The sequence below is a fragment of the Lygodium microphyllum genome, chromosome 24, assembly GCF_053477565.2.
Source record: "Lygodium microphyllum isolate KBCC chromosome 24, Lygodium_microphyllum_v1.1.10, whole genome shotgun sequence".
Classification (NCBI taxonomy): domain Eukaryota; kingdom Viridiplantae; phylum Streptophyta; class Polypodiopsida; order Schizaeales; family Lygodiaceae; genus Lygodium; species Lygodium microphyllum.
In genome coordinates this window covers 104,953,845-104,967,644 of record NC_141158.1, presented here as the reverse complement: position 1 = coordinate 104,967,644, position 13,800 = coordinate 104,953,845, and the positions used below count along the sequence as shown (strand labels likewise).

Here is a 13,800-nt window from a genome sequence, read left to right as displayed (position 1 = left end):
GGACAATTCAAAGCAAGGGCAGGAAAGGGTTGCCTACTCTCGAGCACGGACAAAAGCTCTTCCCATAAATCACGGTATCCACGAGGGATTCTGAAAAGCCTCCTGGCTGTACGAAAGGATATCAAGACGTTACGACTGGCAAGGGTAGCATCTGCAAAACTGAAGTGAAGCCCAAACGTGCCATGCGGTTAAATTTTGGTCGGAGCTCATCTTTGCCTTCCCAAGAAAGTAATCGCGAGGCTGCCAACAACTCCAGTTAAAAAGAGTTAGTATGTAAGCGGTCCTCCACTGGATGCCAACGCGCCTTCTGGAGAACCAATTTCCAGGAGCAGACCAAATGAACAAGCAGGGATGAGGAAGGACTAGAAAACCGCGAGTCTTCATTAAGAACATGCCCCCAGGAGCTCCGAATTTGTGTATTACCATGCAAAAGCCCGTGATCCTCAAGAAAATAACGGGCTATAATGACCCAAGGGTGATGATCCACGCACATGGCACGAAAAAGAGACCAATGAAGTGCCAGCAAAATAGCCCCACCACCCATGCATTTGGGGGTACATGTATGCGACCAAGAAATCCATGAAATGCCTGTCTGCAAGGAATCCTTCTTCCATAACATGAAACGAATGTGCTGAGTGAGAGCATTCAAAGTAGTAGTAGTCCAAGGCAGCAATGGCAAGAAATATGTGAGCATTGGCAACATAATTGTCTGAGCCACTTTGAGATGAATATGGAAGGGCCAAGCCTGCGACTTCCAATACAGAAACTTAGTTGCCAGTTTCAATGAAATCCACTCGAGAAGTTGCTTTGGCCGAACATCAACACCCAAGGGGTACCCAAGATGCCTGACAATGGAACCACGGGGAACAACCTGTCCCTGCCATCCCAAAGATTGTAAATCGAACTCCGTGCAACTGAGAATGGCTGATTTGAAAGCATTGATATGAAGACCAGAAGCATGACCAAAGAGCGTTCAAACATCTAATGCTTTGTGAAGATTGTCCTTGTCCGCACGCAGAATCATAAAGCTGTCATCCGCCAAAGATTGAGTAATGAAGTGCTGTCCAAAGGGAAGGGACAATCCAGCCAATTGAGTAGAAGCTGCCATGGAAGAAAACATCGAAAGAACCGGATGAGTCGCAAGGGCAAAGAAGAGAGGACTCAAAGGGCAACCTTGTCGCATAGAGCGTGCAAGGACAAATGGCTCGGTAACACCACCATTTAGCATAACTCGCAAAGAAGCCGCAGTACTAATGGTGTAGATCAAGCGGGACATCCGAGTACCAAAGCCCATAGTAGACATAAGTTCTGCAATGAAAGACCAATCTAAATAATCAAAAGCCTTTTCCAGATCCAATTGAATCAATACCACTTGCTGATTAGAGTACCTTGCATAGTCAATGGCCATTTGTACATTTAAGATATTGTGCAGAATGTTTCGGCCCTTAATGAAACCATATTGAAGAGGATGCACAATGGCCGGAAGATGCTTGTGGAGCTGATTCGCCATCACTTTGGAAAAGATTTTATACATCGAACCCATCAAAGAAATTGGTCGCCAATGTTTCAACATTGACGGCGAAGGGACTTTTGGAAGCAGTTTGATAAGACCTTCTTTCCATGAGGAAGGCATGAACCCCGTTTCCCAAACCTGCTGAAACATAGCCATTAAGGGTTTCACCAGTTGGGTAGCAGAAATCTCAAAGAATTCATTGGTGAGGCCATCCCAACCGGGACTTTTATCCTTGGGCAGGTGTAATAGAACATCCATAACCTCCGCCTCACAAATATCTGTCTCCAAAGTAGTTTGCATATCAAGTGGAACCTAATTGCGGACCAAATCATAGAAAACTGAACGTGCATGAGTAACTTGGTCAAAAGGTGAAGGAAAAGAACCAAGAAGGTCTATAAAATAATTCCTACACATATTCACAATAACTGAACGTGCATGAGTAACTTGGTCAGAAGGTGAAGGAAAAGAACCAAGAAGGTCTATAAAATAATTCCTACACATATTCACAATAGTCTGAGTCTGAGGATCAATGACCATTTGACCTTCTGGATCCTGTAGTCTGGTCATATTTTCTCGAGCAGGAGATGCATATAGAGCGCGAAAGAACTTATGAGTCTGACAAGCACTATCTTGCAAATTCTCAGTCAAATTTTGCAATTTGGCCTGCTGATAAGATTTCAACTGAAACTCTTTAATAAGATCAGCCAAACGCCTCGCCAATGACAACAGGAATATATCATCTAGAGTGTCCCCCAGCAGAGAACGAACCAAAGCCAGTAAGTCCTCCGCTGCATGCCGACGCTGCCGACAAAGAGAGGCATGATGGATCCCATACTGCGGAGCAACCCGCTGTACATTAGAGAGCAATCGTTCAAAAGAAGCATTGCCCTCAGCGGCGAAGTCCAATAAAAATCTATTAATCAATTGCTGCATATAGCCCTGAAAGATTGAATGCTTCAAAAAAGAAGAGTTGAAGCGCAAAGGGAGTCTATCCAGGAATTGCTTAAAAGGTGCAATGGGTTGTGCAAGTAACTCAAGCTACAGAGGGAAATGGTCCGACAAGGCATATTGCTGCAACACTTTCATTTCCAGCATCTCAAGAAGAAAATCATCATCCTGCATGATGTACATGCGGTCCAACCGCGACCATGTAGTGACATACTGCGCAGAATGGAAAGTAAACCCTATAGAAGAAGGGTGTAGCCAAGACCAGAGATCTTGCTTAAGTACAGCAAGAGCAAAAGCATTCCACACACGACCTTCCGGTTCCTGCTTCACCGTGACTCTTGTGCGGAACATTTCACAAAAGTGAAAGCAAATGCCAATATCACATGCCATCTAGGATTCCAAGTCTTACTATGCCTTTAAGTATAGTGTCTTTGCTAGCCGTTGTAAAGAGGTAAAATCAAATCAGATAATAAATTACAGCATTCCAACTATCACCTTTCTGTACAGTGTTACCAAGTCTGGTTCATCAAATGGTAGAAAACCAGCCATTAACACATACAAAATTACACCACAGGACCAAACATCGGCTACAGCACCATCGTAACCTTTATTGCTGAGGACCTGTCAACAACAAATCCACTCAAGAAGATCAGTTGAACAACTTGAGAGCCCATGTTTATAAAAGTGTACATCCTTTCTATGAAGAAGTTTTAGAAAAGTACTTCTGGTGCAACATAATTGGGAGTACCACATGTTGTGTGTAAAAGCCCATCTGCCTGAAAAGAAAACACGCAAGTGTTAATGTTACCCATCAGGCTTATAGAGGAAGATAGCAACTTTTGATACTCCAACAGTGCATGAGAAACTCCCTTACCCTTGTTTGCTGTGGCAGGGCACTTAAACCAAAATCAGAAATTTTCAAGTTCCCTTGGGAATCCAGAAGGAGATTCTCTGGCTAAAGTCACAACATTACAACAAAGCTAACAACATCAGTAAATGACCTGAGAACTAGATCGTAAATTTGAACTGTAGCAGAAGAAATACTTCATCCTAGGCAAGGATTTCATTCAAGTACCTTCAGATCCCGGTGGCAAACACCTTTACTGTGACAATAGTCAACTGCATCAATCAGTTGTTGAAAATATCGGCGAGCTTCATTTTCACCCAATCTGCCTTGATGTACCTGGCCACAAACAGGGTCCCATGATATGACTTTTTCTCAAAAGCTATCAAGGACTGACCTATTACAAAATAGCTAAGCATAATCATACTTGAGAACATTGAAACAAATTACGAATGTGGAATAAAGACTGGATATCTTTCCAGGAAATGAAAAACTTTCAAAGATTAGTAAGATAAAGGAAAAATATTCTAGACTATGTTTTTAAAAAGCAAGTCTACACTTTCTTAGTCTTTGCAAAATTTCAATTTAAAGGAAATTTGAACAAAATGCTTTGATAACCAGAATATCTTTTCCAAGCAAACTATTTCATAAGTTTCAAGATAGAAAAATAGACATTGAAATGCAGCCATCAAGGATGCATGACAGCAGCTGGAGATGATGCATGATGACAAGGGCCACCTGGAGGCATCGAATGCAGCTCCAAGAAGGGAACAATGGCAATTATTAGCAGCTGGGCAGCATGTGATGGTATTCATCAAGGGGACCTGAGAGGGAAGGGCAAGGCCTTCTCTCTCGTGGCAACAAACTATTCACATTCTAGCTGTGGAGGCGTGCCTCATCTTCCAGGCTATGCAAGCTTGTTTGAGACCAGGATACCTAGATGTATGCATGCCACATGAGATGTGAGTAGTCGTTGTGCTGGCTCAGAGTATCCTCTCAATAGCTCAAGATTCAAACTGGGAGGGCAGCTGAAACCATCCTTTCTTCCTTGGATGGGTAGTAATTCCTTGATTACAACTTAGTTACAGTAGCAACAATGGAGATCGAAAATGCCCCAAATTCATTGATTTGCTGGTCCCTCCACTTGAATTTGACTGAAAAATAGCTTCAGCCCTATTGAATCCAAGTCTTGGAGCTTCCAATTTTTCGCTTCCCGAGGCTGCTACTAAACCCTAATTTCTGTTGTAGATTAGGGTTTACAAGAGAGAAATTTGAAATTCCCAAATGGTTTTTCTAGCATTATCCATAATTAAATATTGATTTTCAATCTTTAAATACTGAAAATGAATCTAAGAATTATTTCAGTGCCTAGAAAAATAATCTAATTGGTCAATAATTAAATTGGCTAGGCAACTTTCATCTAGTGTCAACTAACACTTATGGCCAAATGAATGACCTAGACCAACAACTCGCACCAGATACTACCAAGTACCTGTGCGGCATAACTTATAGCAACTTTTGCATTTGACATCCCGTGATTTCCTCAGGTCCCGAGCTCGTAAATTTACTCTAACCCCAGTCACACCTCACATGTGCAACATTTACTTAACCATGTGATTACAAATTAATCCATATGTTCAATGAGGTTTCAAAAATACATGTCCTCATGACAGCAGCCCACATCTCCAAAGCTGAGTGGATCGGCAAACAATGCCAAGAGAAGGTGGAGAGCTAGAAGCACTATATCTGCAGATGTAGAGCATATAGCACAGTCCAAGCTAAGGTACGCTACGCTATAAGTATGAAATAAAAAATTGTCTTGGTTATTTTGGACTACAGATGATAGAGCACATGTATAGAGCTAAAATAACATTGTCACTTAAGTTGATAAGATGAATACACAAGGGTAACAAGGCAAAACCTGCTACGCAACATGCGCAATGTACTACAAGTAGATAGATGGGAGTGTATACATCATACATCATCCATCATACAAAAAAGCAAAGTGTAGGGTGGATGGATAGAGAGGCTCTTCATTATTTTGTGTGTGTGTATGTGTGTGTGTGAGAATGAGAGGCTTAGCAATTTGGGACGAGAAGGGGGGAGAGAGAGGCTTGGAATTCCGTATTCATCTTGGAAGTTCAGAGAGAGAGTGTGAGAGAGGCTTGCAATTATAATAATAAACATAAGGCTTGGATGTTGGAAGATATTGTATGGTCCAATCTTCATGGGCATCAAAGTTGTTTTTAAGAATCTTTGCAATGTTCTAATTCAATCTTGTTTTATTGGCACCTCTATATCCATCGATATGAATGGCAAAATGTGGAATGTTTGAGCGGTGTCGGAGGGGTTTTTGTCAAAAGGTCGATTTCACCAGGGATCAGAAGTAGAAGGAAGTAGAGATAGGAGATGAAAGAGAAGATAGAGAATACCCAAGTGGTAAACACTACAAAAACAAATCACAATGAATTGAATCAATATGTATTGAAAGAACCTGGAATATTCGCACTGCTCAGAAGCAATCTCCAGGCATTAGATCTCCTAGAGCTTCGTCGTAGAACAAAACGTGCATAAAAATTACAGCTCCTTCTCTGCTGCTCGGAAAACATATGGAACGAACAAGTCCGTACGTAAAACAAATGCAGCTAGGCCTCATACTAATCATGGAGTCCGCGAATCATTATTCCGGGCTTTCACCATACAAAGAGGGCGATGTCGATCACAACTTACTAATTTCTTCTAGACAGTGACTCCACATACAACAGCCACACAAAGCGAGGTAACAATCTAGAGAGCTTAGGAGATCAAAGCAGCACACCGACCACAGATACACAAATACAACATACAAATGCTACACCAGAGAGAGATAAGGGAGATCTGCCAGTGACATGTGTAACCAACCATCCTCCTCGGATAGAGTGGTAAATAACCTGATTAAGCACTATTTACAACAATTAATAAATTCACAAAACTCGAAAGTACACTTTACCATATAATCTTAGACACTGGACACCCTATTGGCCCCAAAACTGACGCTCCTTTCGGTATTTATTTAACTTAATTGAAGAAGAAGCTGATGTACAATAGGATTCTCCGAATCCCTTTCAGTATTCCAACTCCCCTTGCTGTTCACAATGACCAGCAAGTATTTAATCTGATTTGCCCCTTGATTTGGGCAATCCATTGGCCTTCACCCACTTTGATGGAGATGAAAAATGCCCCAAATTCAATTATTTACCGGTCCCCCACTTGAATAGGCTAAAAGCAACTTCAGCCCTATTGAATCCAAGTCTTGGAACTTCCAATTTCTGGCACGCTTCTCGAGGCTGTTGCTAAATCCTAATTTCTGCTCTGCAGATTAGGGTTTACAGCACAGAAATCTGAAATTTCTCAACCTTTGGTGATCTCAATGCTGCAATCTTTGGAGCAAGGCAATAGAAAGGCTAGGAGATGAGAGAGAATGCTGAGGAGACAGAAAATTCAGACTTTCTTCACAAAGAACTAACGAAAATCTATCATTTACTGCTGCTGCCCTATCTCAACAACCTATAGATGTTGTCACCTCTTCTTGATTGGTCTTCTCCTGCCCCTGGCTGCCTCAGAAGGTCCTCCAATGGCTGCAATTCAAACCAGCACCATCTCCTCCCTCTCTCTTGCAAGTTGAATCTACTCAAATGCTTCTCTCCAATCTCTAAAGACATTTTTCAGACTTGCATGGGCATTTTTGACAAGTGGCAGCCTTCCCAAATGGTTTTTCCAACATTATCCATAATTAAATATTAATTTTCAGTCTTTAAATCTTGAAATTTAATCTAATAATTATTTTGGTACCCTGAAAAATAATCTGACTAGCCAATAATTAAATTGGCTAGGGAACTTCCATTCCCGATCGTCTCTATGCCCTCTTTGACCATCAGATTGGCATTAGGTACCATTAAACGCCACTTCTCTAGTGTCACCAACTAACACGTTTGGCCAAATGAATCACCTAGGCCAACAATTGGCACCACATACCACCAAGTACCTGTGTGGCATAACTTATAGCAACTTTAGTCTTTGACATCCCGTGATTTCCTCGGGTCCTGAGCTTGTAAATTTACTCTAATCCCAGTTACACCTCACATATGCAACGTTTACTTAACCATGTGATGAAAAATTAATCCACATGTTAAGTGAGGTTTCAAAAATACATATTCTCGTGATAGCCCTCATCCTTAAAATCCTTGCAATTGTCCATGATTGCAGTGCCAAATGCATCAAAAGAAAAATAGTAGATTGGAATTTCCACAAGGCATCATAGTTAGCACAACATTGTGCACTGTTGCTCAACCATTCCACATGCCCAACACATGCTGAAAATTACTAGCCAATCATAACATACCATAAGACTCACAAAGAATCTTATTAAAAAAACATTACCAAATTATCATGTGATATGTCTATTTCTCATCAACTCATCTGGCAAAACCAAACCATAGCATAGCATAACTAAGCATAAACCATGGCTAAAACATCAATGGCATCATAGCATATGCTGTTTTCCATGGAACTAGATGTAAACCATTGAAAAATGAGCATGATCTAATTATAAATTGATCAGCTTGCTGCTGATCTAAGAACTGATCACAAATTGCTGCAAATGTGACCCCAAACTGATCAAAAACTCATTGCAAAAACTGACCAGCAATCAATGCAAAAACTGATGCAAAAGTGATCCAAAAAGTAACCATAAACGGTTCTCAAGCTTATCAAAAAACTGAGCTGAAACTGATCAAAATTTTTGTCCCAAAATTGAGGCAATATTCATGCCAAATTGATCATAAGCTGATACAAAAGTATAGTTCCACTACCCACGTGAAACTCATACGCATCTGCATACATCTCACAATGACTAGTACACTAAGTAGTAACCTCATGGCAAACATACTGTCAGTGCGGTACCTTGGATGCATGCTGAATACATTCGAGATTCACTACATACGAGATTCAATACTGTCAGTGTCGTCAACCCGCTTCGTCTGGTCGACTGTCCACGCTTACGTCTGGTCGCTGTCAGTCAGCTGCCCTATCACGCCCCCGTCACACAGCTACAAGTCGCCTGCCACTTGTCTAGTCTCCCTATGCCACGACTCTCGCCTACAAAAAATGTGCCCGTTGGTCCCACTGCCTCCGTCACACTCGACTACTGACTCTAACATGCACCTGCTGCTAAGCCTACGCACGCCTGTCGACCTGTGCCACGACACTGTGAGCTGTCTCTTGCCCGCTCTGATACCAGTTTGTTGCGCTCTGGAGCGCAAGGATCGAGACACGCACTGCTTACACACAGCAGAGAGACACACACAGAGAGAGAGAGAGAGAGAGAGTGCAGAGCACTGACTGGCAGCTCCTAACATCCCACACGTCAGTCAAAAGAATTATAATACACTATGCCTTCATGTGAGCTTGTTGAGGCCTTTTTATGGTGATGTGCCTAAGGATGTATATGCTGAAACTCAGTCCAATGTAGAGGAGCTGAATAAGATATTGGTATCTGAGTAGATTTTGGCACATAAAGAGAAAATATCAAAGGTAAAGCTACCATAAGCTATTGGGTGAAGTTTCACAACTGTTCACCAATGGATGCTAAATGGATGAAAGAGGATGACTTGGCAGACCATCCTCAGTTGTTGCAGCTTTACCTTGATGCCTTTCAGTAAGAGCCGACTTTGGATCGGGCTCTTTCAGGTTCAACAAGGCAAGGGTCCAGAGTACCACCTGATGCTCAAGGGGGAGGTAGCACTTCCACTCCTCCAGGAATGGATTGCTCGTGTATAGTGGATCTCGGATGTATTCAGCATGCATCCAAGGTACTGTGCTGACAGTATGTCTGCCATGAGCTCACTATTCAATGTACTAGTCACTGTAGTATGTATGCAAATGGATATGGTTTTCACTGCACCTTTGAAACTGTACATTTGCATCAAGTTATGATCATGAGAAACTGATTACGAGTGCTCGTTTTCAGTGGATGATCATTAGTTTCAATGGTATTCAGCTGGTTCTATGGACAGCAACATGTGTATTGAATGCCATTGACAATTCAGCCATGGTTTCGGCTCGGTTTATGCTTTACTATGGTTGTGTAGTCAGCACTGTTGAGAAACAAGACTTTGGGATGCATCCGATGAGTTTCTAGCAATAGTTCTGGACTACTGTTGAGCTTTATGCTATGTTTATGCTGGCTGGAAATTTTCAGCAAATGGTGGACATACGAGATAGTTAGCCAACAGTGGCCAATGTTGTGTTGACTATGATGCCTTGTGAAAATTCCAGTGCAATATTGTTTGCTTTGACACATTACAGTGCAATCAAGGTCGATTGCAAGGATTTCAAGGGGATGGTCTATCACGAGGACGTGAAAATTTGATGCTTTGCTTATGTTTAATTGACATTTGATTAAAGGATTAATCAAATGTGCAATTAAAAGATACACATGTGTTGCACATGTGAGGTGCAAGCTACTTTCTCACAGTTGAAGACCGAAGGACCTTGTGAAAAAGATGGGTGTCAAAGGCAAAAGTTGTAACAAGTTACACTTGTTAGATTCTAGGTGAATTTTGGTGCCACTTTGTCCCTAGGACCATTAATTGGCCATTAAGTGTCAGTGGTGACACTAGGGCCTAGGCATTAATTAATGGATTAATGCTTGTCCAAGGGTCAATTAATGCATGGGATTACTTTGGGTTGCAAATGGCCTAGCCAATTAATTTTTGGATGGGCAAGGTCAATTTTCTGGGCATGGATTAAGGGCTGAATTAATTTTCAGAATTAATTAATTCTGAAAATTAATTAAATGGCTGGAAATGGCTGGAAATGGATTAAGAAAGATGCCACTTGGCAAAACTTTCCCATGCAAGTGGGGGAAAGGCTAAATAGGGCTGAAGGGAGAGGAAAATCTCCTTTTTTCATTTTTGGAGCTGTTGGAAAGAGGTGTTGGACTGTTGCTGCCAGCTTCTGGGGCCATTTCCCAGCCATTGGAGACCATTTTGGTGATGGAGATTGTATATTCTTGACCTTGGGAAGCTGGCAATTGCTGGTGATGCACTTTCTCTTGAAGATCACAGTCTCTGATGCTCCTATTGTTGTTGGTGCATCCGTTTGGGGCTGGTATAGCAAGGTAGCAGCTGATTTTGATCAGTTCTTTGCGACAAATCTCAAAATTTTCTCTCTCTGCAGCATTCTCTCATCTCGTTCAGCCTATGCTCAGCCATTCTCAGCAATTCTCAGCCATTCGGAGGAGATCTCAGCCATTTTTGGTGAGCTGATCTGTAATTTCTGCAGTAAACCCTATTTCACAACAGAGATTAGGGTTTAGCAGCCACCTTGGGATCCGTGCCAAAGATTGAAGGCTCAAGGGACTGAAATCAGCAGCTGATAATTGAAGATTATCAAGGGATTTCAGGAGCCAGCCCATCCCGAATTGATTTGGGATAGCCAAGGGTCAAATTGGAGAAGAAGTCCTGGGTGAATCAAAGGGCAAATGACCCAAAAGGCTTGCTGGTCATTTATGACAGCAAGAGCAATTGGTTAGCACGAGGAGATTGAAGAATCTCGAGTTGTACTCCTTCCAATTGAATGAAAGCTAAAGAAATACTGCAAGGGGCGCCAATTTCGGGGCCAACAGGGTGTCTACTGTCCAAGAATGTTATGGTAAGGTGTATATTTCATTTTATGTGCATTTATTTATTGTTGTAATTAACTCTTAAATCAGGTTATCACCACCCATTCCAAGAAGGAAGGCTGGTTTCAATTTGCATGACCAACATTCATTCCTTAAGCCCCATAAGCATTCGAGGGTGCAGATGCAGTACCAAACATGCTACTTTGTGCCCCAAGCATCAAGCCGATGCGACCATATATAGGGTTTTGCATATTTCCAGTCATACCCGAATACATTGGGCCTTGCACACTATGCATTGGTTGCTGCATACTATAGGGATTTGTGCAATACATTTCTGTATCTTGTCCGCGGTCCTTGTCCAACCATAGCATGAAAAATCGTGCTTCCACCAAAATATCATGGCTGCCCCATCATAGCATGCATTCCCGCCTATCCAAAATCCATTGGATTGGCACTTCCGTGATGGCCTTGCATTTGCATTCCTTGCCCCGTGGGTGCGAACTATTTTATTTCATTAGTATCTTTGGGAACTTCAAATGAAGGGTTTGGCATTATCTTCGGTGTATCTTGCTATCCCAAAGGTGTAGAAGACGTCTTCTTCTTCTTGCTTTTGCTATCCTTCTTTGGAGCATTCAAAAATCGGGTAAATTGAGGATTCTTTCCCAATTCAGCAAAGAGATTTGTTGATGTTCTCATCCGATTCTTGAACTAGTCATCAAATTCCTCTTCACTTTGCTAGCCATCAACCTCCTTATACCTTGAAGGCCGTGCATCTTGCCCCCAACAGCAACATTTTCTGCTTGTTGTCCATAGTCTAAGCCTAGGCATTGCATTTCCTTCATTCCCATGCGAGCGTTCATACTGAGAGGCATCATCATTGCTTGAGCCCATCTCACTGTATAAAGACATATTGCTGTAACTTCTCACCTGTGTGGCATAACTTATCGCAACTTTTGCCTTTGACATCCCGTCATTTCCTCCGGTCTCGGGCTCGTAAATTTACTCCAACCCTAGTTATACCTCACATATGCAACGTTTACTTAACCATGTGATTAAAAATTAATCCACATGTTAAGTGAGGTTTCAAAAATACATGTCTTCATGACACATGAGCAGCACATGACAGAGCTGAGGGCTCAGTCCAAATACTACCCCCATACTATTTCATCAAGGATGTATGGCACACTCTATCCACCGATCATGACTGGGTGGAACTAGATATATGGATATCCCCTAGCCACACAACTAGACATGTAGTTCTCCATCCTCCTGTAGTATCCCTACATGGCCACTATGTTATCTTGTACATCACTTTAGGTTCTTTTTACAATATGTCACTAATCATCTTTTGGCACATCATACTTGGATGCCTAGTCACGATCACTATTCTACACGGTTTTGTATCATGAGCCAATTTTGGCCTCAAAAGACGTTAATATTTCTTTCTTTCACTCTTTCTCTCTCTTCTTTTTTTGTAATAGGTAATTGTATTGATTACGAAAAAAAGTACAAGATTATAAGATTACAAATGCAGGGTGGCTTTAGGCCATCATGCAGAAACCAAACAGAACAAATTCAACTGATACAAAAGCAATGCAAAGAGCACGCTGGGTCTAGATCAAGAGTTTGAATAAGCTTTGGTTGTGTGGGCTTGAACCTTTGCTACCAATGTCTCTAATACACCATCTTCAAAGAACTCGCCCATTACTGCAAAGGGATTGGGACACTAATGCTCAACCCGCAAGGAAGAGGGCACATCTATAGAGCAGGTAGTGGAACCTAAATACTTGTGATCCCATGGGTCGAACATCATCGAAAGCCAGCTGAGCTTGAGAGTCACAAACATGCAGTGAAGACTAGCTCGATCACTACTATGGCGGTTGTTGTTTGGGGGGTAGCCAGTCCTTGGTGGGAGTGGGAATTGGAGCCATAGGCACATCGGAGGATTTATCTCGGTGGCACGAAAAAGTGTGAAGAGGATCCTATAAGGACAGGAAAAAATCAGCAAGTGTTGTGCACAAGGAAGTCTCCTTTATTTTTCCCTTGTTGTGTCTCCCTGTGTATCCAAAACTGAATAGGAGGCGAGGTGCTTGTCTTTAGACTGAGTAGGCTAGAAAATCCTTTGCTGAACAAGGATTGGAGGCATGCTTTGGTCTTGGACCAAATTTCCTGGGCTGATCCACAAGAGATCCACAAGAGTGTTCTTTCAGTCTGGACATTCAGCCATGAAATGTCACAATTGACAACATGGAAAATAGTGACCAGCAAAAGTACCCACTTGAGCCAGAACCAAAGAGGCCATATGCCCATACAATTGAGGCGCAACCATGGGTCGCTTCGTGGCAGTATTCCACAACATGCACAGTCTATTTCTGTTGGCTGCCTTCAGATTGGGAAAGTACCAACATGTGGCCTTTGGCATTTGTCATGAGGACATGTATTTTTGAAACCTCACTTAACATGTGGATTAATTTTTAATCACATGGTTAAGTAAACATTGCACACGTAAGGTGTAGTTGAGGTTAGAGTAAATTTACAAGCTCGGGACTCGAGGAAATCACGAGATGTCCCATTGTAAATCAACTTTTTCTTCAATAAAGCTAAACAAATACCGAAAGGGGCGCCAATTTTGGGGCCAATCGGATATGCATTGTCCAAGATCAGTAGGTAAATTTGTATTTTCAGATTTGCATTAATTGTTTGTTGCTGTAATTAAGTTGTAATTAGGGATTTACCACCCTATCCGAGGAGGAAGGCTCGTTTCATGGTTCCATCACCGGGATACTCAAACCAGCTTCCTTCTTGGAATGGGTGGTGATAACCTGATTTAAG

The 13,800-nt window shown here is 42.0% G+C and overlaps 1 protein-coding gene across 1 annotated transcript in view; it reads right to left on the bottom strand.

The window, feature by feature from the left end:
• Positions 1-13,800, bottom strand: part of LOC148015470 (CBL-interacting serine/threonine-protein kinase 24-like) — a 71,227-nt gene that overhangs the window by 18,291 nt on the left and 39,136 nt on the right. The window contains exons 4-7 of the mRNA XM_087665236.1: positions 3,537-3,644; positions 3,336-3,416; positions 3,184-3,237; positions 2,957-3,082 (exon numbers count right to left, since the gene is read on the bottom strand). Coding sequence (XP_087521362.1) covers positions 2,957-3,082; positions 3,184-3,237; positions 3,336-3,416; positions 3,537-3,644 — 369 coding nt within the window. The remainder of the gene's footprint in view (positions 1-2,956; positions 3,083-3,183; positions 3,238-3,335; positions 3,417-3,536; positions 3,645-13,800) is intronic.